Source organism: Alnus glutinosa, chromosome 1, assembly GCF_958979055.1.
Source record: "Alnus glutinosa chromosome 1, dhAlnGlut1.1, whole genome shotgun sequence".
Taxonomy (NCBI): domain Eukaryota; kingdom Viridiplantae; phylum Streptophyta; class Magnoliopsida; order Fagales; family Betulaceae; genus Alnus; species Alnus glutinosa.
In genome coordinates this window covers 43,788,804-43,807,712 of record NC_084886.1, presented here as the reverse complement: position 1 = coordinate 43,807,712, position 18,909 = coordinate 43,788,804, and the positions used below count along the sequence as shown (strand labels likewise).

Below are 18,909 nucleotides of genomic sequence, written 5' to 3'. Positions count from 1 at the left end.
TTTAACGAAAATCTTTTCTAGAAGGGTGAAGACTTTACCCGCAAATGCAATGGCTAGTTCAAATGGTCGCTCCTTTGGTGTAATACCATGGGGTCGGCTGTTTGTGTATTTGGTATGGGTTCCTCGTTAAAATAAAAAGGGTTAAACACCTTTTTAGTCCTTGAGTTTTGACAATTTTATTTTTTAGTCTCTGAGTTTCAATTCGCATTACAGATAATACATCAATTTTGGGAAATGACCAAATTAGTACCTCGGTTAACTTCTCCGTCCAAAAATTAACGGTCCGCCAAGTGTCAACTTTAGAAGTTAACACGTGGCACTATATAAAAAAATTAAAAATTAAAAATAAAAAATCTTTAAAAATTAATTAAAAATTAACCTTAGAAGTTTGCCGGCCACCCCTTTTTTTTTTAGTTTTTTCAATTTTTTTTTTTTAAATTAATTTTTAAAGATTTTTTATTTTTTATTTTATTATATAGTGCCACGTGTCAACTTCTGAGGTTGACACGTGGCAGACCGTTAATTTTTGGACGGAGAAGTTAACCGAGGTACTAATTTGGTCATTTCTAAAAATTGATGTATTATCTGTGATGCGAATTGAAACTCAGGGACTAAAAAATAAAGTTGTCAAAACTCAGGGACCTTAGAGATATTTAACCCAAATAAAAATGAAAAAAGTGGGTGAGGACTTTAAACGTGACTTGGTCTGGTTATTACGGTTTCACATGCCTTACAGATGGAGCGAAAAATGGTCTTCTTTCCTTTTTCTTTATCATTTATTGTCTTCTTCCCTTTCATTTCCTTCCTACAAGCGGAGCCTTGGATTACAACTGGCTGCATGAACTCATCTTTGGACTGTTTTCAGACCGTAAAAACTCATTTGCAGGCAGTAAACAGTTGAAACTTGTTTTCGGGCTTTGAATAGCCAAAACCAAAGAATATTATACGTAAATTGAATGGCGCGTGCTTTACATATTATTGTTTGAATTGAATGGCACAAGTTTTCTTCTCCCTTAAATGTACTGCAACAATTGAACTTGCAAACCACGTCCATTCCACCACGCTTGTGATGAAAAGGACTATCAACCCAATCATCCACACCCAACCCCCAAAAATTTTGAAAATGAAAAAAGATATACTACAATTTTTACAACTTTATGACGAGTCTGCCGTGAAGTTGGCATGGAAATGTGCCATCCCACGTAATCTGCATAGAAACAAAACTGAAATTATGAACCATCTCAACGTAGAAAGGAACCTAAATACGTAGTAAGCTGTTCCGGCCATTACGTGAACAGATTTCTCTTTCTTGTGATATTGGATAAAATATATTAAATCTTGCAGAGAATCCAACAAAGTTTATAAACAAGGTACACAAGAGTAATTACCTTTCAACTAATCCCAATGCCCTGGTAATCCGACCAGATCAAAATATCACCGTCCGTTGGTAGACAATAATGTATATCCATGCAACCGGCATTAGGCCGATGTACAGCATTGGCATGGTATTCTATGACCATCAACCTAAGCCTCGTGCTTCCTGGTCGACATCGTAAGTTCATTAACTTGAGGGGATGGACATAAGTTTCGACCAAAAGTATAAAAAGGTCATAATTTTATTGTTATAGCAATTGGATTTAATAATAAGAGTAATGCTAGAAATTATATTTTTATCCCATAACTATCGTGCGATACTAATGTGGCAATCCCAACCAATCCTTAAATTTTTATTTATTTTTTTAAAATTAATCCAAGGGTTGGTTAGAATTAACGCGTCAGCATTGTAAGATAAAAATATAGTTTCTAGCATTAACACGCACCATTCTTAAAAGATGACTCACCTATATTTTGTTTCTAAGCCATGTCCATAAGTTCTGACATTTGGATGACTGCCACTAGATCGGCGATAGCCGCGATACTGAGCAATTTCATCATTGACGTGAGAAAGAAGCTTTTCAGAATGAGCCAGCCTCTTAGTGAAATCAGCATCACCAACTCCCAGTTTTAAAGAGCTGTTGTCCTGTTAGATTGAAAAGAACTTTGGCTTATAAGTTGGAACTCCATTATGGTGGAAACAATAGTAACATGAAAAACGTACCTTGGTCTTCAAGGTCAGTTGAGTTTGCTGTTGCATACTTGGTGGTCCAAGAAGTGCTTTTACCATCTCATCCAGCTCTGCAACCCTCCTCTTTAGGTTGGTCTTGTCCATCTACAAGAAAAGTTTAATTATCAGCTAAATCTATTGATTCAAGGTTACAAATACAAACAGTTTCTAACAAGCATCCTACCTTCAACATCTCATTCTGTGCAGAGAGCAATTGATCCCGCTCTCTGAGTTGCTCTACAGTTATCTCGACAGCAATTATATCTGATTCCTTCTTATTTATTTCTGATATGCAGCTACAGCAACAGAACATAAATTGGAACCAACAAAGAAGATGGTGCAATATCATGAAGTCACAAAGACGTTTACTAAACAAAATATGTCAGCTTTGGTGTTTAGTGTAATAAGAGCAAAAACAGCAATATTAACAAGGCACCCTAGGGAATTTTGATATCAGCTTTGTTTCATGGACGCCTCAAACAAGTCAAGTATCCTCATTCCAAACACAGGTGGCAGTGTGAAATATGTCCGGCATGGCTATTTTTGGATGCATACAGAATGGATGTCAGTATTAAATGTTTCCTTCTCTTCGTCTTTACTCATGCCTGACAGGAGATGCTACATGGAAACATCTTACTCTTAGGTAAAGATGAAGAGAAACCAGGTGCCAATATAGGCGTCTTTGTTTCGTAAAGTTGAAAAACAGAGTAATCTAACACCTAGAATAATGTCTACCAAGTTCCTGTGACATAAACCAACACGTACGGTAATCTTCCAGCAAAATATGGATTAATAAATGGACAAAAGATTATTACAGCTTAACATTTCACTAGCTAGAAAAAGAAGCTTCTTGGCCATTCTATCACATAACTAGATCGCTCGTCTGCATTCATTAAAAAACATGGGAGATTTCAGTTGATGGTCACAGACCCCACAAGTACAACTTCTGTACCAAAATGAATACACTTTCCTTTGACTATTATAAACCCATAACTTTAAACAACACCAAAGGCTGCACTGATAAGGTTTTTAAACATGAAGTTGGATCGAACATAATTCCTTGCCATCTACCTTTTTTTTTTTTTTATCCAGAATGAACTTTGAGTTATTCGAAAATCGATTCTGCTTCTGATATTATCAGCAGCATATGCAATGCAATTACATGGAAGAAAATTACTGGACTTTCAGTCTTACCTCTCTCTTTCCTCAAGTAGATCATTAATCCGCTTTCTCAAATTGAGAATTTCTTGCTCCTAAAACAGTCAAAACTAATGTATTAGGAACATGACTAAACGAAATGAGTGATAAATCAAAGGTTTATCTGATAACCACCTTTGCCAGGAATTCTCCTGTTTGCTGATGAGCCTCCTCCACTAACCTTTGAACCTGATACTGCTCTATTAAGTTCTACAATGTACAAAACAGAATGAAACACGTGAGAATTGAAGCTATTAATATTCACACGTCAAAGTGCTAGTCTAAGACTTACTGCATAGTTAGTCATGTCCAATTTCACACCAAGTAAATCCCGGATGACATCATGTGTCATGCTTTCTGCTGCAGCCAGCCTTGTATTGAGCATGCATACCTGTTTCAGCATATTTATTGTTAACACTTTTTCATTGGTTAGTGATTCTGCTAAAGGGAGCGTCCACACATATGCTTGTATGATAAGGTTAAGTGCACCTCACATGCCTCAGGGAAGTAGGGGGCGGATGGGGAATGAGTGTAAGAGAGAGAGAGAGGATCTAGAGATGAATCATTAAAAGAGAATAAAACCACCAAGAAAAATAGCCACATCTGCTTTTTTTTTTCTTTTTTCTTTTTTTTGTGTGTGTGTGTGGGGGGGGGGGGGGGGGTTGGGGGAACAACTGGTCAACATTGCCAAAATAGATTATTGCAGAGGTTTTAACAACAATACATAAAGGAGACTTAGCCAGAACGATTATTTCACCTCTTTCTGCTGACTTGCCACCAACGCCTCTAGCTCCTCTATACGATGCCTGGCCACTGACAATTCCTGATCCTTCTCCAAATTCATTTGCTGAACCAAATTTGTGATGCATCTGAATGGAGAGCTGGAGCCCCTTGTCCTCATTGAGCTTCTCTCAGCTTTATCTAATGATGGAGCATTTGATGTTGAATATGACAAATCTGTTTTCACTTCATGAACCATGGCCTCTAAAGTCTTGTACTGTAAAAGGTATGGATGGAGATAATAAAGTCAAGATAGACATAGAAAACATTGGTTTAGGATGAAAAGATTATTGAAAGCTAACATCTAACCCAAACACTATACAGGGCTCGTGTACTGTCCCAGTCAGTGCAAGCCCCAACACATGGGACATCAAAGCTATTGAAACATGTTACATCACAAGTTGTCACAAAAATTTAAGATAATAGAAAATGGTAAATTTAATCCTTTAATTAATATTCTAACACTCTCCCTCGAGAAGTGAGGCACAACATGTGAAATATTTAACTGAAATGGGGCGCAAACTATACAGTCAAGGTTCGAACTCAAAACATTTATTCTGATACCACATTAAATCACTAGTTGTCTTAAAAGCTTAAGCTGAATAAGAAACGGTGAATTTAATCATTTAATTAATATTCTAACAAAATAAACCAATAATTTGGAATTGATTGTTATTTTTTGGCTATCAAGTACATCAGATATTGGCAAGATATTTTCAAAAGGATTTTCTATTGCATCTTGAGACTATATACTTAGATATAAATCAAACTAATATCATGCTATTATAAATTGAGCCATGCTATATGCAAGACTCCTATCCCCATTTTATCCCCTCAAATGTGACATGGCTTTTAAAATCACCATTAGATTAAAATCCAATAATGATCCATCTCAAATCCAATGGTGATTTTAAAAAACATGTCACGTATGGAGGGATAAGAGTCTTGCATATAGCATTACTCTTATAAATTTAGTATGCGTGTTTAGTATAGTACCTTTTGTTGGTATTGTGATGCCTGGGCTTCAGCATGCAATACAAGTTCGGAGATGTACTCTTTGTATTGTTTGATCTTCACAATCATAAATTTCATCATTATAACAGGGGGAAAACACGACTTAAAGTATCTGTCTAAGATCCAAAAGACTTCCAAGTGAGAATTAAAAACACTAGCAAGTCAGAATAGCACCTGTTTATCTCGATCTGCTTTTTCCTCTTCAAGAAGTTTTATCTGATTATGTGCCTCATGAAGTTCTAGTAATCTACTGTGCAGCTGCCTGCATCAGAGCAATATCTTTGAATCCAACAGAAAGAAAATTCAAATCAAAGAAGAAAGCAGCACTACTGACCTAGATATATGCTCTTCAGGTTGTTCAGCATTAGAGTTTCCTGAATCCACATTCCCTGTGAAGTTTTCAACTGATGAAAATGTCAGTCTTAAAGCTTGAAGTTCCAGTTCCAGCGAATCTCTGATCAGTCGATGCCTTTCTACCTCCTCATCCATTTCATATACCTAAGAGAGGAAACATCGGAAACTCAGAATATATACAACTGATTTTTTTTTGTTTCTTTGGTAGGTAATGTACACAACTGAGACTAAGCCATTTTGCATGTTATACATGTAAGAAAATGTACTTCTAATATATCGCACAACTTTCAAAAATTGGATTTCATCAATTGTCTATAAATATTGGATGAAAAGAAGATAATGCATGGGGAACTAACCTTTTTCTCCAATACATTTATGGTACGCTCAAGCTCCTCAACCGAATGTTCTAAAATCTTAACCTCCTCTTCCTTTTGTTCAGCATATATTTTACTTGCCTCTGACTCCTACCAAATTATACTCCAAGATCAATCCAAGAGAAAATCTACATCTACTGATATTCTTGATATCAAAAAGAAAAAGAGAAGTCCCTAAATATATACCTGGCGAGCTTCAACAGCAATAGCTTCCTTTTCATCAGCCAATGCATAAGCCATATCAAGCGTAGCGTTTAAGGATTGAACTTGTTCGCAGAGTTGGTCTCTTTCGCTGGTAGCCCTCTTCAATTCATCCTCGATGCCTTTAACCAAAGAGAGTGACTGTTTTTCCACTGACGAAGTTAAATGAAGAATTTCTTTTTCCAAACCTTTTACCATCTCCTTCTGTTCATCCAATAGCTCTTCGGTTTCAGATTTTTTTAGATAGAGATCTTTTAAAAGCACCTTCAACTCAGCATTTTGGTTAGAATAACTGTCTATTGTGTCATTAGCCTGCTCAAGATCAGAATTTGATATAAACAAAGCCTTTTCAGTATGAGCTAGATGACCTTCAAGTTTTCTATACTGAACCAGCATGTCATCAAGTTGACTTGCTTTCATCTCTAACTCATGGCGAACTTGGCTTAAAGAAAATATTAGCTTTTCAGTTTCATCTTTGATGTCCTTTGTATTGGAGGTTGATTCCTGCAACAATCTAAAATCAAATAGCAAACCTTCCAATAAAACTTCCTTCCGCTCCAATTCCTTCTTAAGTGCCAAGTTCTCATATATTAGATTATCACTGGACAAACTCACTTCTCCCTCTTCCAACTCTCTGACTACTTCACATTCATCTCCTTCCCCCATGACTTTCTCATCGGCAACCATGATGTCATCCTTACCACTTGAGCAAGTATTTTTCAAATTTATTACTGGACAGCATTCTTGATGTCTGGAAGGATACAAACCAGGTTGTGCATTAAAACATGGGAGTTTGCTGATAAACTCCCCTACATGAAACTGGTGCAGCACAAACAAAGCAAATCCTTTCTCCATTGTCTCAGTGCAAATATCTTCTAGTGATGACCTGGAGTTGCTAAATAAGTAAAGCATCTCCTGTCCCATAGACAATGCATCACAATATATCATGTTGAACCTCTCATCAACAACCTTTTGCATTTGTTTAAAACAGCCTTCAAGCAAAGAGAATGAGTTCACTATCTCTTCCAGGCCATAATGGATTTGATCCTGCAGTAATTCATTCTCTCCTTCTTTCAAACGTAGTGATGACTTAAGTTGTTCAACTTCTTCAATCAAGCTTGCTCTCTCTACCATCAAATCCTCACCAGTTTGCTTCCACATGCCAGTCAACTGTTTTGCATTTTCATTTGCTTTCAGCAAAGCATTTAACATCAAATCAGCTTCTCTCATTGTTGCACTTGTTTCCTCTAATTTGGTCAAAAAGCTAAAAGGTTGATCAACTTTTGCATCAGCAACTACCTGCGCAATGCAAAACATTGCACAAAATAAAAGGCTGGTGAGCTTGACAATAAAAATCGATGATTGTAAAAGTAACAACTATTTCATTATTGACCCTTTGTAACATCTACTTTGGCCTTATTTATGAAAACAGATTACATAAAACAGCTGTTTGAATTTGAAGTGTACCTCTCTTGTATTATAACAGCCTGCTTCAGCTTCCTCCATCCCCAACTCAATAGATGGAATAACTTGCTTCAACTCTGCCATCCGTTAGGAATTGATTAAGTCCCTTCCACAGTATTTGTTTCTACTATAAATTTACGAATGCTAGTGGTTCAAGGAAACACATACCTTCTGGGTAAGAACAATCTCCAACATCTGACTCACTGAGTAGTGTGGTTAAATGAACATATAGTTTACTAAAATCATGGAATGCCATGTCTAATTCCTTTCTTAGGCAGAATCTTGTTGCTTCTCTCTGAGCCTTTGAACCTTCTAAGAGCTTCTTTGACTTTTCTGATTCTTGATCATCAGATTGAACTACCAAGCCTCCTTCAACTTTCAAGTCCATCATGTTTATCCCTGGAGGAAACCTAGCACAGGAAGTACATGAAATGCTATCCAATTTGATTCCTGAAGCAACACTTTCAGTTGAAACATCAGAGCCAGATATAGAACAATCCATAATCCATGTATCTGCTTCTATTGAATCTTCAGAGTCCGAGAAACACTTACACATGTTTACTTTTGTATTGATGCAATCTTTAATACTGTTCAGTATGTCATTTGTTTCAGCAAGTCTGTCTCTTATCTGAGTCAGCGTTTGATCCTGGTTTCCAAGGTCCAGAAATTTTTGCCATTCCATTGATGGTGATTCAACTGTGTAGAACAGAGAATTTTTATGGTTCTCTCTGAATTCCATATATGTTTTCCTTGTTTCATGAATCTCTTCCACCAAGTCCTGAACCAACTCTCTATATGCAGAAGAAATTTTGCAGACATCAATTTGGAGGGCTGCTACATGCATTTCTATATCTGTATAAAATTCATTAATAGCATTCTCAGACTCCAAAACTCCGGATCTGGCCAACTGCACTTGGGCCTTAACATACTCAAGTGCTAAGACATTAGTGTCAGCCTTTGTCTCAGAAATTTTATGGTTGCCCCCATCAGTGGGATTAGCCAGTTTCGGGATTGGAATGTCTTTCTCCACATCATTTCTCTGAGCAACCTTGTGACAATCAGAAAGCCATTCACCTGCTAGAAAAGCAGCATTAGCACATTGTTCTGCTTCAGTATCCTGACCCTTCTTGATTTTGCATTCACTATCTTCCATATTTTCCATGTCGGTGTTTTCATACAACAGCTTGCTTAAATGGATTGCCTCTTCAGTTCTTTCATCAGTATCTAGTTGTTGGAATTCATTCAAAGCCATTGTTGCATCCTTTAAGGAACGTAGCTTCAGCTCCATTTCCATAACCATCATTTGTGCATCTTCCAAGCTCTGTTCTAAGAGTAGAATACTTTCTTCCTTCTCCATGCAAACTCTGGCAGCCCTCTCTACATGTTCACTAATACAACAACTAGCCTGGGGAAATGAACTAGCAATACCTTCTATCTGACCAGATGCATCTTTGAGGGATTTAGAACCATCAACAAGGAAGCTCGTCAGTTCCAAGGTTGCCCTTTCCCACTCCATACGAAGTGCCTTTATCTCCTCCTCTTTAGCTGCTATTGTGTTTCTTAGACTTGTATTTTCTTGAGTCATGTTACAAAACCTTTCGTGAAGTTCTAACTGAAGAGCAGCAACATCTTCCTGTAAATGAAGAATTGTTCTGCTTGTCTCCATCTCAACCTGTTCACAGACTAGTTCGATTTGGTGCTGCTCAGATGAATGGAATGCCTGATCTTCTCGATATTGGTTATTAAGTGATCTGACCTCCTCAAGGTCCTTACTCATTTTGTCCAACTTGGCTTGCAAGACCTTCCTTTCAATGTCTTCTCTTCCCTCCATCAGCAAGCCCATGTTTTGTGTTTTTAAATCACCTGATTTCAGCAAATGACTTTGAAGTTCCAGTATGGATTGTCTGTCTACCTTGTCCTTGTTACTTAACATTCCCATGAGTCTTTGATTCTCCTCCTGGGTGTGCTGCAGCTCAGTAATTAGATGGATCTGCTCAGACTCCATTGCTTCAATTAACAATCTAGCATCAATCAACTCTTTCTGAGTATCAATAGGCTGTGACACTGAAGCATCACCCACATTCTTGTCAATTATATTGTGCAGTGCCTCATCATCTGCCTGGGTGCAAGATGTTGTCTCTTCTCCAAAGTCACTTTGGATATATATGTTTTCTACCTATAAACATGGTGATTAATCATAATCTACAACAAGAAAGAAAGAAATTACGCATGGCATCTATGTATGTCCTTTCTTTGAATGCATCCAAAACTTGTATGCTTTCTAGCCAGTCAATATATATTCTCATAAATGAACGAAAAATGCTTTATTTAGTTGAAACACATGGGCAACATATACATGGACTTTTAAGGAGATTTTTATAGTTAGTTTAGAACATAATAATATTTTATATGAGGAAGATAAAACATGTGGTTAGGCATGCATAGAATTGTTTCTTTCTGGTATGAATCTTCTCTTTCCCTTTCAATGTAATGAACAAAACAAGAAAGAAAGTTGTAAAATTTTCCCAGCCAGAAAGTGCCAAGGCAATTTGATTTATGTCACAGAACACAGTACGAATCGTTACATGCACAGAAAATGCAATGGCATATCAACAGAAGCAACAGCAAAGATCAGGTATTGTTCAATAAGTAACTAGTTTCCGCATGCTGTAATCTACAAAAATTAATTGGACATTACACTAAGAACAAGTTGGCATATTTTCTCACCAATGAACAATTATCTGTTTGCCTAAATTCCTCAGAGTCCTTGGAGAAAGAACTTGTAACCTGCAAAAAATGCAAAGTACTATAAATCACCGATGTACAAAGGTTAAGCAATCTCAACAACCACATCTTTCACTAATTCATCGGCTATCCTTACAGAGTCAGAAGCAGCTTGGCTGCCGTTCAAATACTTTCTCAGTTCTGTTCGTAATTCATCTACTTCCCTGCAGATATAAGCCATAAAACACATTAATAGGAAAAGGACAAATGGGGAAAATTTAGGATGGAAAGTAAAACAAGTAAACAGAATGACATTCGCAGCTGCTGAAATTACTAAAAGGGAGATGAAAAAATGTAAATAATGGAACCAAATGTCCAGTCGTCCAGATGATCAGGCAATACTTAATCCATGTAAACCATATCAATAACCTTACATGCTAATGCCAATTGAAAGGGCCATGTTAATTAGATATGGTTGAACTGACACAATGTCACAAATAGTTCATTATGTACAGAGACCAAGACCAAAGAAATTCTTCTCTGCACTAGCTACCAACTTTGAGTAGGACCCCTGTTTTCATAAACGCTTAAGCGAAAAGAGAGAAATAAATAAATAAATAAATTAACAAAAAGGGGTGCCATAAGTGCATTGATAAGGACCTGATTTCCTAGGCCCTGTGGTAGTCAAATGAGAAATTGGAGACAATGTGTTGCAGCAACCATTTGCAGAAAATATGCCTAAAATGAAGTATATTGATTTAAGTACCTAATCAGTTTGAAATTCATAATCCTGCAATCTTCCAGCTCCTTTATAGTATTACTATCCTGCACTTGAAGAGTATGCTTATTAAGAATTCGAAAGCATTAAGAGCATAATAAATACTGTACAAGTAATTAAGAATCGCATGTCAACCTGATTATCATTTCTTGCAGAAAACGAAACATTTCCTTCAAGTGTTTCCAGAAGCTGCACATTGAAAATGTTACATAGCTGTCAAAGGTTCAAAGAAGGGTTTCACTATCCTAACAAAGAATAATATAAGAAAAGGTAATGAGAAGATCTTTACAGACCTGCTTGCGTAATTCTGAAACTTCAGCCAGCAACATTTCTCTCTCTCCTTGCTCATAAAAATTTTGAAATCTGACATGGGAAATGCAGCAAAATGAGTCCCCATCATCCAGAAAGGAGAAAAAAAGAGAATCATATAAAGCATTAGTTAATATCCATGGAAATTACAGTTGGAGTTGCTCCTGAAGTCTGATATTCTCCAAAGCAAATCGGGTCAATTCTGGATTCCTATCAATCCTTGCCCGAAGCAGCTGAATTTCTTCCATTAGAGCCTTATTTTCTTCCATGAGATAGTTCTCAGAAGACAAGGTGCCATGCACTAGCAATTCAAGTTGTTTAATTTTGTCCTCACGAAACCTTAGCATCATTTTAGTATGCTGAGCATCCTCTTCCCTTTGGCAAGCCTGTAAAAGATGCCACAGTGGTAAATTAACACATAATTTACAAAATAGGCCATGATTAAGCATGTGACAAACCTGAGAAATATCAAGTAATCATGGCCCCTATTATTCAGATTTTTTCTAAATAAATAGGAAAGTATAGAACTGCTTGTTATAACAGATATACCAAGCGGTTCACGTATCCAATTTCAGCCTCTAACTTCTGAACTGCAGTCTCTGCCATTTTTTCTCTCCTCAGAGCACCAACTAAAGTAGCTTCCATGCTTTTCATCTGCCACAGAGATATAATCTAACTGCCCATAACTATATAATAAAAATCTTAAGTCAGAGAGAGGTAGCTTTAAATTTAGACGTCAAAGTTACCTTCCTGCTTTGGGGACTATGTATCTTACGGTTACCAGTTGGCTTTCTTTCTCCTAAAGAGTCATATTCCTCTGACAAGTCATTCAATCCAGACTCTTCAAAAGGTGAAATATAACTTGAGATAGACCTTGTAAGGTTATTATGCTTCATCAAAATGGATAACTGGCCCTGTTTGGGTTCAAAAATGCTTCAGCTTCTACTAACTGGTGAATAACCAAGGTAAAATCTATCACAAATCTGCAACTACAATACATACCTTTAACTGCTGAATTTGCCGCTGCAGTGCAGTTACATCACCTGACGCATCTTCATTCACTTTAGCCTAGAAAAAGAAGAAAATCAGCAAATTAAAAATTTCAAATTATCTCAGTTTTTATTGGAGAATGTATAAAGTCACACGTGCATTTAAATTAAGTACATTGTTCTGAATAAGTTTGGCACGTTGGGCAAACTTCAGAGTGCTTAGTGTTTCATTTGCAGAGCTGCAAGGAAAGCAAAACTTATGTTAACAAATGAATAGTACAACAGACAAAAAAACAAAATACTTAAAATTCAACAACAGAATCAGACCAAATAGATGGGCTGACATTTGCAATAATCGTTGTTTTTGAGTTTCCACCCAAAGAATCCTGCATTCACATTTGTAGACGATATGAGCTTTAATATAAGTTACCGGTAACAAAATACACATAAAATAGAATCGTCTTCAGTTTTAGAGCTTTTAGTATATAACCTGAAGTAGAAATGTGAGCCTTGAATCTCTGTAGGGAACATGCCTATGTTTCCCATGCGCTAAATCCACTAAAGACATTATCACCAAGCTAAAAATACAAAATGAAAGATAACTCAGGTTAACCAACTATAGTATGAAACTCTTATTCTGTAGCATTAAAGACCTTTAAGATGATATTCAACCATATGAAAAAGTTTATCAAATTGAGCTTCTCCTCCCAGATGGTTGTCCTTTCTTTTAAGTTGATCAATCAGAAGGTCAGTTTTGCAGAGATTCATCCTGGAAAACCTTTGACCAGCCATCTCAAGGATTATATTCACCGGAGGGGAATCGTCCCCCAACAAACAAACAACCCCCCCCGCCCCCCCCCAAAAAAAAAAAAAAAATCCCAAAATTCGTTTAAAAAAAATTTAGTGCTTTTTTTTTTTACTTTATTAATGATAGCGTCCTCAAAAAAAAAAAAAATCAATGAGTCTGGCACCCTCAAAATAATTTCAATGCAGTCTACCCCCCCACAACCAAAACTAAATTCCTAGTTTTGTCTCTCATTATATTCAACGCAAATTTGGCATATCACCTAAAAACTTGAAGCCCAATGTCCTCCACCAAATAAATGATGGCACAAATCAACAAATTTATTAGCAAGACGAGGGCATTTTAGCCAAAAAAGCTTAACAAGCATCACACCCAGAAAGATTCTTGAACTAAGGCACTGTGTGTGAGACAATGAAAGAAACTATTGCGAGCTATTGCAGTATCTCTAAAGCAATTTAACTGAGATGATGGTTTTTTCAGTTACCCAAGAGTCGATAAAGATTTGTTTATATTTGCTGCTTCTTTCAAACGATCTCCCTCTGCACCAGAGCTTTTCTGCCTGAACCAATAAGCAGTTGATCTAGCTTTGTAGAAAAAGTTGAAAAGACAAAACTGATTGTAGGAACAATATTTACCTTTCAGAACCAGCTAGATCTACTAAATTTAACCTTGCAAATCTGAATAGACTCATGGAATCTTTCTCCCAGCGGCTTTCAATGATACAAGTAAAAACACTGTGGGAACGGCTGCTCTCACTGTTCATATGAGTTGCCGCCATTTTTCTGTTTGCAGCACCCTGTGTATGATAGAATTATGCCAATAATGTCTGACCTAAAATGTGGTAAGCTGTATTTACGCGAAAAACTTCACAAAAAATTCACACCTGCAACAGAAGTTTGACAACATCATTGACAGTCCTCACATTATACTCTGTGAGGTTTTCAACATATACCCCTTTCTTCAAGTCTTCTCTGAGCTGTAATAGGAGAATTAGGTTGACAATGCTCATTGTATCAAAACTTAATGAGGAACATCCAATGTGAATAATATGTACACAAAATCATTACTTGCAGATTAGTTGATGAAGTCTCCAAAAGATCCGTTATCTGCTCATTGTATATCTCTAGAAAGGAACATTTGCAGCTATACCTCAGCTTTTCATCCCTCCTGCTCTCTTCTTCCTACATAAATGAGTTCTATTTAGAACATCTTTGAATAACACAACAAATAAACACGGATGACCAAATCACAACGAACAATACAAATTTAGGTATCGCACCGCTCTAATTCTTGTAAATAAATATTCAAAAATGCGTGGAGTTATCCCGCAATCTTCATTGAGCATTCCTTCCATTTCATATATCTCACCCATCATAGTATATGTTTTGCCACTTCCTGTCTGCACAAAAATATCTTAAACTTCAACATCTAGTCTGATGATACATCACAAACAATCATGAAACCCCATCATCACATACCTGACCATATGCAAACATGCAGCTATTATAACCCGACATGCAATTCTCCACCATGGGCAGTCCAGCAACCGTGAACAGGTTTTCCTACAACAAATTCATGCAACATACCATATAAGCACCTAAACAAACCTGCCCCTCATGGTCCTTTTAGTTGCTTAACAGAATAAACAAAAATAAATTAACCGAAACACAAAATCCTCCAATTGATCTTGATACAACTATTTGCCTTAGTTGAGCTTAAGTTTCAATATCTCATATACCCAAAAACAACTTGAAACTGAAGAAGTGAAAACTTTTTCCTTTCCACTTTCTACATTGCTATAATAATACTTTACACGCACAAGCAAACAGAGATACATGTGAAAGCGATTCATATTATACAATTTTCATAGACAATGGATTATAATAGCACCTGTGATATGGTCTCGCAAGCGATATGATCAAAGGTAAATCTGGTTTCTGGATGACCAAGCCAAACCAAGGTCTGCGCACTTTCCTGCCTCAAGCATTGACCGTAACCTTGTGAAACCCTCTCCATAGTACTCAATGGTCGAATCCGTATCAACACCTGAATCCAACAATCACAATTTTCATGGACCAAACTAATAAATTATCACATGCTTCAAAAGTTTAAGTCAATATAAAATGGTGAATTTAATCACTTAACTATTATTTTAACATTTTCTCCAATGTGAGAGCCCAGAGACTGACCCAGAGCGTGAAATTTTTAACTTCAAATGGCAAAGTAGAGTCAAGATACAACTTGTTCTGACATCATGATATATTACTGCTTGTTCCAAGAGTCCAAGGATGAATTTAATCGCTTAATCGTTATTCCAACAAAAACTCACTACATTAAAGAATAAAACTAATAGATAAAATAATTAAAATGACAATTAGTTCACTACCTGCACATTGTGATCCGTCCAGAACGACGGGTCGTCTACGAGCTCGAAATGTGGAACGTCCACTGGAAATTCGGAATTCTCAGCCGAAACACCTCTGGAAACCCTAGAGGAACTCCCTCCTCTCCCTCCGGCGTAAAATGGAGGAGCTCTGCTCACAGCACAAGGCCCTGTCGCTCCACCAATGGAAGCCCTCGAAACACTCCTCGCCGGAGTGCTCTGCGCCGAGTTCGGCTCCGACTGCGCCTTTGCCCCAGCGCGACCCGAAACCCTAGGAGTCCCGTAGCTGAGACCCGCATTTCCCGGTCGACCCGCTCGAACAGCTTCGAACTTGTGATGAGAATCGAAATCCGGATCCTGGAGGTCCGTTTGGTACTGAGATGGATCCTGAATTGCGTTCAGAGGAGTTCTAGGCGGTGGGATCGGATTCGGCAAAGTTTCGAAACCATTCTCGTTCGCTTCTGATTGCGTGATCTTCGAAATGTTTCGAGCTACGAGTCTAGAAGTAGAGGTCTCTTTCGACATGTCGAAGCTCGGATATCTTGGAAAATTTTGAAGAAGCTGCGAATTTTAGTCAGGAAACCCTAGTTAGATCCATGAAGAAGAAGAAAAAGAAGAAGCGAAATTAGGTAATGACGGAGCTGCTTCGACTTCGAGATTTGAAAGCTGAAGCTCAGTGTCAGTGACATGGTAGTCCTAGATGATAGAAATAGGATAGGCCCGCCCATTTTTAAATTCAACTGTTGTTTCTAGCAGGATAGCCCCCCAACTCTTCAAAATATTAGAACGACCCTCAAAAAGGATTTCGTATAATCATAATATTTTTTTTTTTATGATTATAATCGTATAATCATAAAATTAACGATTGCATAACGATAAATACTACATTTTCATTTCACTAAACTAATGTAGCAGTACCTATTAACTCTTTGATTAGTTCTCGTTATAAGGAAAAAAATAAATAAACACTGATAAACACTATCCTATTAGTCCAATAAAATATAAGTGTAAATATGTAATGTAATGTAATATATAACATTACTATTATGATTTTCATATATGATTATTTCTATTTTTTAATTAACGCAATTCATTACGTCATATTATCAATGAGAAATAACAATAATATAATTTATAATTTAACGATTAATGAAGATATGACGAAAATCACATAACTTTAACAATAAGGATATGGGTGCAAACTTTTAGGTTAATTAGTGTTACAAGAAGATTAAAAGCAATCATAAGGGTATCAGTGGGCAACTTGAATTAAAAGCGAACTGTGATTACAATCCGTTAAATGGGAATCCAAGATTAGAATAAAGCTGTTGGTGGAAATCTATGATCAAAAGCAAACTATGATGATAACACTGATTTTAAAAAAGAGTTTGCTAAAGGAGTGAAGGATGGGGGATTTGAATTCAAACGTTTGCTAATGGGTCCGGCTAACCCCAAATTAGCAGCGAAACTGAGAAAGAGCAATCATAAACATAAGAAAAAGATATATGAATAGGAAATTCACATAATTTTAAGAGCGGAGCCAGCGGGACTTTAATTAGAAAAGTTGGTCAAGTCTCGAATTAAAAGAAAATAAATATTCGATAACCTTTTCGTTTTTATGATCAATTCTTAATTTTTTTTTTTTTTTTTTTTTTTTTTTTTGCATAGACCTTCACATGCAAGAGTGTTGTTTGCGCACACAACATAGCTTAATGGCATCTATTTTGACTCTTACCACCGGGGACGAGCTAGCGGGAGGCTATATAAGTAAATGTTAGGACGTTTTTCTAAAAAATTAAAAAATATGAAATTATGTATATTATTAAATGCATTAATTTTAAATTTTGAACATATAAAGGATTATATTCATTTTATTTAGAATGGAGAGGATCTTTGTCAATCGGGACGATTTGTTGCATCCTTCTAACTAGAGACGGGATCAAAAAATTTCATCTGAAGATGCCATCAAAGTATGAATGAGGGATCAAATTTATTTTTACTAAAGGTCAAACCAAATTTTGAAACTTAAAAATACATATATATATATATATATATATATATATATATATATATAACAAAAGAAAATTTAAAAACCAATGGGGGCCATGCACATGGGTCTGTCATTGCTTCTAGTTTAAGAGCCAATAAATGTCGTTAAGCTAGAGGGGTGACGTGTTGCATCCTTGTAGTTTAGTTGAAAGGGCTAGAGTAAGAGAAGCAGCGGAGAAATTCCAAATGCCGAACAAAGCTTGCGGAATAACATAAAGAACGACAGAGAATCTATGGTAACGAAACGGGAAAGGCCATCGGAAGGAGTTATCAAGATAAACTGAGATGCAACTGTCGACGAAAGTACAAAGATGTGAGTAGGGATAATAGCTTGAGATCACGAAGGGCAAGTCTTGGCACCAATTAATGTGCTCCACAAAGCCATATATCTCTTAACTTGTCTACTGCGAAAATTGTGGCGGCTTGGAAAATGGTGGAATTCGGTAGAGATATATATGAGATTCCAAAATATTATGATAGAGGGAGATGCATTAGAGATTGTTCAAGCACTGTGAAAAGAATGAAGCTATTGGAGCAAATATGGGATTGATGATGCAAAAACTCTTATGAATAATCTCCGGTCATGGTATGTGAGTGTAACGACCTAGAAAAAAGTGATAGTCACATCTGCGCTATCATATCAAAATGACAAGTCAATTTAAAGTTTCCATAAAATTCTTTATAACGCCCAGTTTTAAACAATGTGGGACTTAACACACATGTCTATATTTATAAACCACTCACTTTATGCGGGCTACTCGTCTTCTCAATATGGGACATGGGTGTTACAAATTTCTCATCTTAAACTCTTGACGTTCTCACCATGGCCACGTCATGCAGTGCCCCAGTACCACATGGTTTGGCATTACTAGGTGATTTTGATACTATCTGTAACGACCCACCATTGTGACATCCCACATCGTATGGATATGAGGATGGGGATGTTCTTATATATATAGTAGCACCATTCTTAACCCAACTTATTTTAAAGTTGTAATGACCATGAGCCTATTATAACTCTGCAGCTAAGCTTGATTATGAAATAGTAATACCAGGATGGATGACATCATGAGAAATTTGATTCGGGAGAGCAAAAAACAAACAATATTGTGTCGTTTGGGATGGGTCATTACAAGGAATCATATAAAATTATCGCAGCTAAAGCAGCACATAGATTAGCAAATGAGACTATTGCTCAATATTTTTGACCGGTGGTGAGCCAAGTGGCCAATGGTGACGGATAAAGATGTCGCAACCGAAGGACGACAGTGATGAAGGCGGAGGAGGACAGAGAGCTAGGTTGTAGATAGGGGTGGGCAAAAACCCGTGGACCTACCCCGCCCCGCATATCCCGCCTCGAAAATCCCGATTTTTAATTATTTTT

At 36.8% G+C, this 18,909-nt stretch overlaps 1 protein-coding gene across 5 annotated transcripts; it reads right to left on the bottom strand.

Moving 5' to 3' along the window:
- Nucleotides 1-896: 896 nt before the first annotated feature.
- Nucleotides 897-16,075, bottom strand: LOC133851111 (kinesin-like protein KIN-12C). 5 transcript variants are annotated; one of them, XM_062287434.1, is made up of 37 exons: nucleotides 15,480-16,075; nucleotides 14,984-15,139; nucleotides 14,572-14,655; nucleotides 14,373-14,492; nucleotides 14,161-14,274; nucleotides 13,977-14,069; nucleotides 13,729-13,889; nucleotides 13,578-13,652; nucleotides 12,779-12,866; nucleotides 12,616-12,674; nucleotides 12,464-12,527; nucleotides 12,302-12,367; nucleotides 12,046-12,213; nucleotides 11,849-11,953; nucleotides 11,450-11,685; nucleotides 11,284-11,353; nucleotides 11,126-11,179; nucleotides 10,979-11,037; nucleotides 10,370-10,436; nucleotides 10,216-10,275; nucleotides 8,041-9,664; nucleotides 7,657-7,887; nucleotides 7,492-7,565; nucleotides 6,010-7,323; nucleotides 5,806-5,913; nucleotides 5,430-5,593; nucleotides 5,270-5,357; nucleotides 5,078-5,152; nucleotides 4,059-4,298; nucleotides 3,594-3,692; nucleotides 3,437-3,511; nucleotides 3,299-3,357; nucleotides 2,289-2,400; nucleotides 2,099-2,209; nucleotides 1,842-2,020; nucleotides 1,389-1,540; nucleotides 897-1,207 (listed from the first exon to the last, which is right to left on the bottom strand). In XM_062287434.1, the coding sequence occupies exons 1-36, from the start codon at nucleotides 15,999-16,001 to the stop codon at nucleotides 1,525-1,527; spliced, it is 6,990 nt and encodes a 2,329-aa protein (XP_062143418.1). In that variant the 5' UTR covers nucleotides 16,002-16,075; the 3' UTR covers nucleotides 897-1,207; nucleotides 1,389-1,524. The 5 variants fall into 5 exon arrangements, with proteins under 5 accessions (XP_062143418.1, XP_062143412.1, XP_062143426.1 ...); XM_062287428.1 differs by having other exon boundaries at nucleotides 7,657-9,664; XM_062287442.1 differs by lacking the exons at nucleotides 13,977-14,069; nucleotides 14,161-14,274; nucleotides 14,373-14,492; ... (1 more) ...; nucleotides 14,984-15,139; nucleotides 15,480-16,075 and having other exon boundaries at nucleotides 7,657-9,664; nucleotides 12,633-12,674; nucleotides 13,729-13,794.
- Between the last annotated feature and the right edge of the window lie 2,834 nt (nucleotides 16,076-18,909).

Coding starts and splice junctions, on each gene's coding strand:
- LOC133851111 (XM_062287428.1), bottom strand. CDS start 16,001: ATGTCGAAAGAGACCTCTACTTCTAGACTCGTAGCTCGAAACATTTCG. Junction 14,070..14,160: donor CTTCATCAACTAATCTGCAA/GTAATGATTTTG, acceptor CTCCTATTACAG/CTCAGAGAAGACTTGAAGAA. Junction 4,299..5,077: donor CATCACAATACCAACAAAAG/GTACTATACTAA, acceptor TACCTTTTACAG/TACAAGACTTTAGAGGCCAT.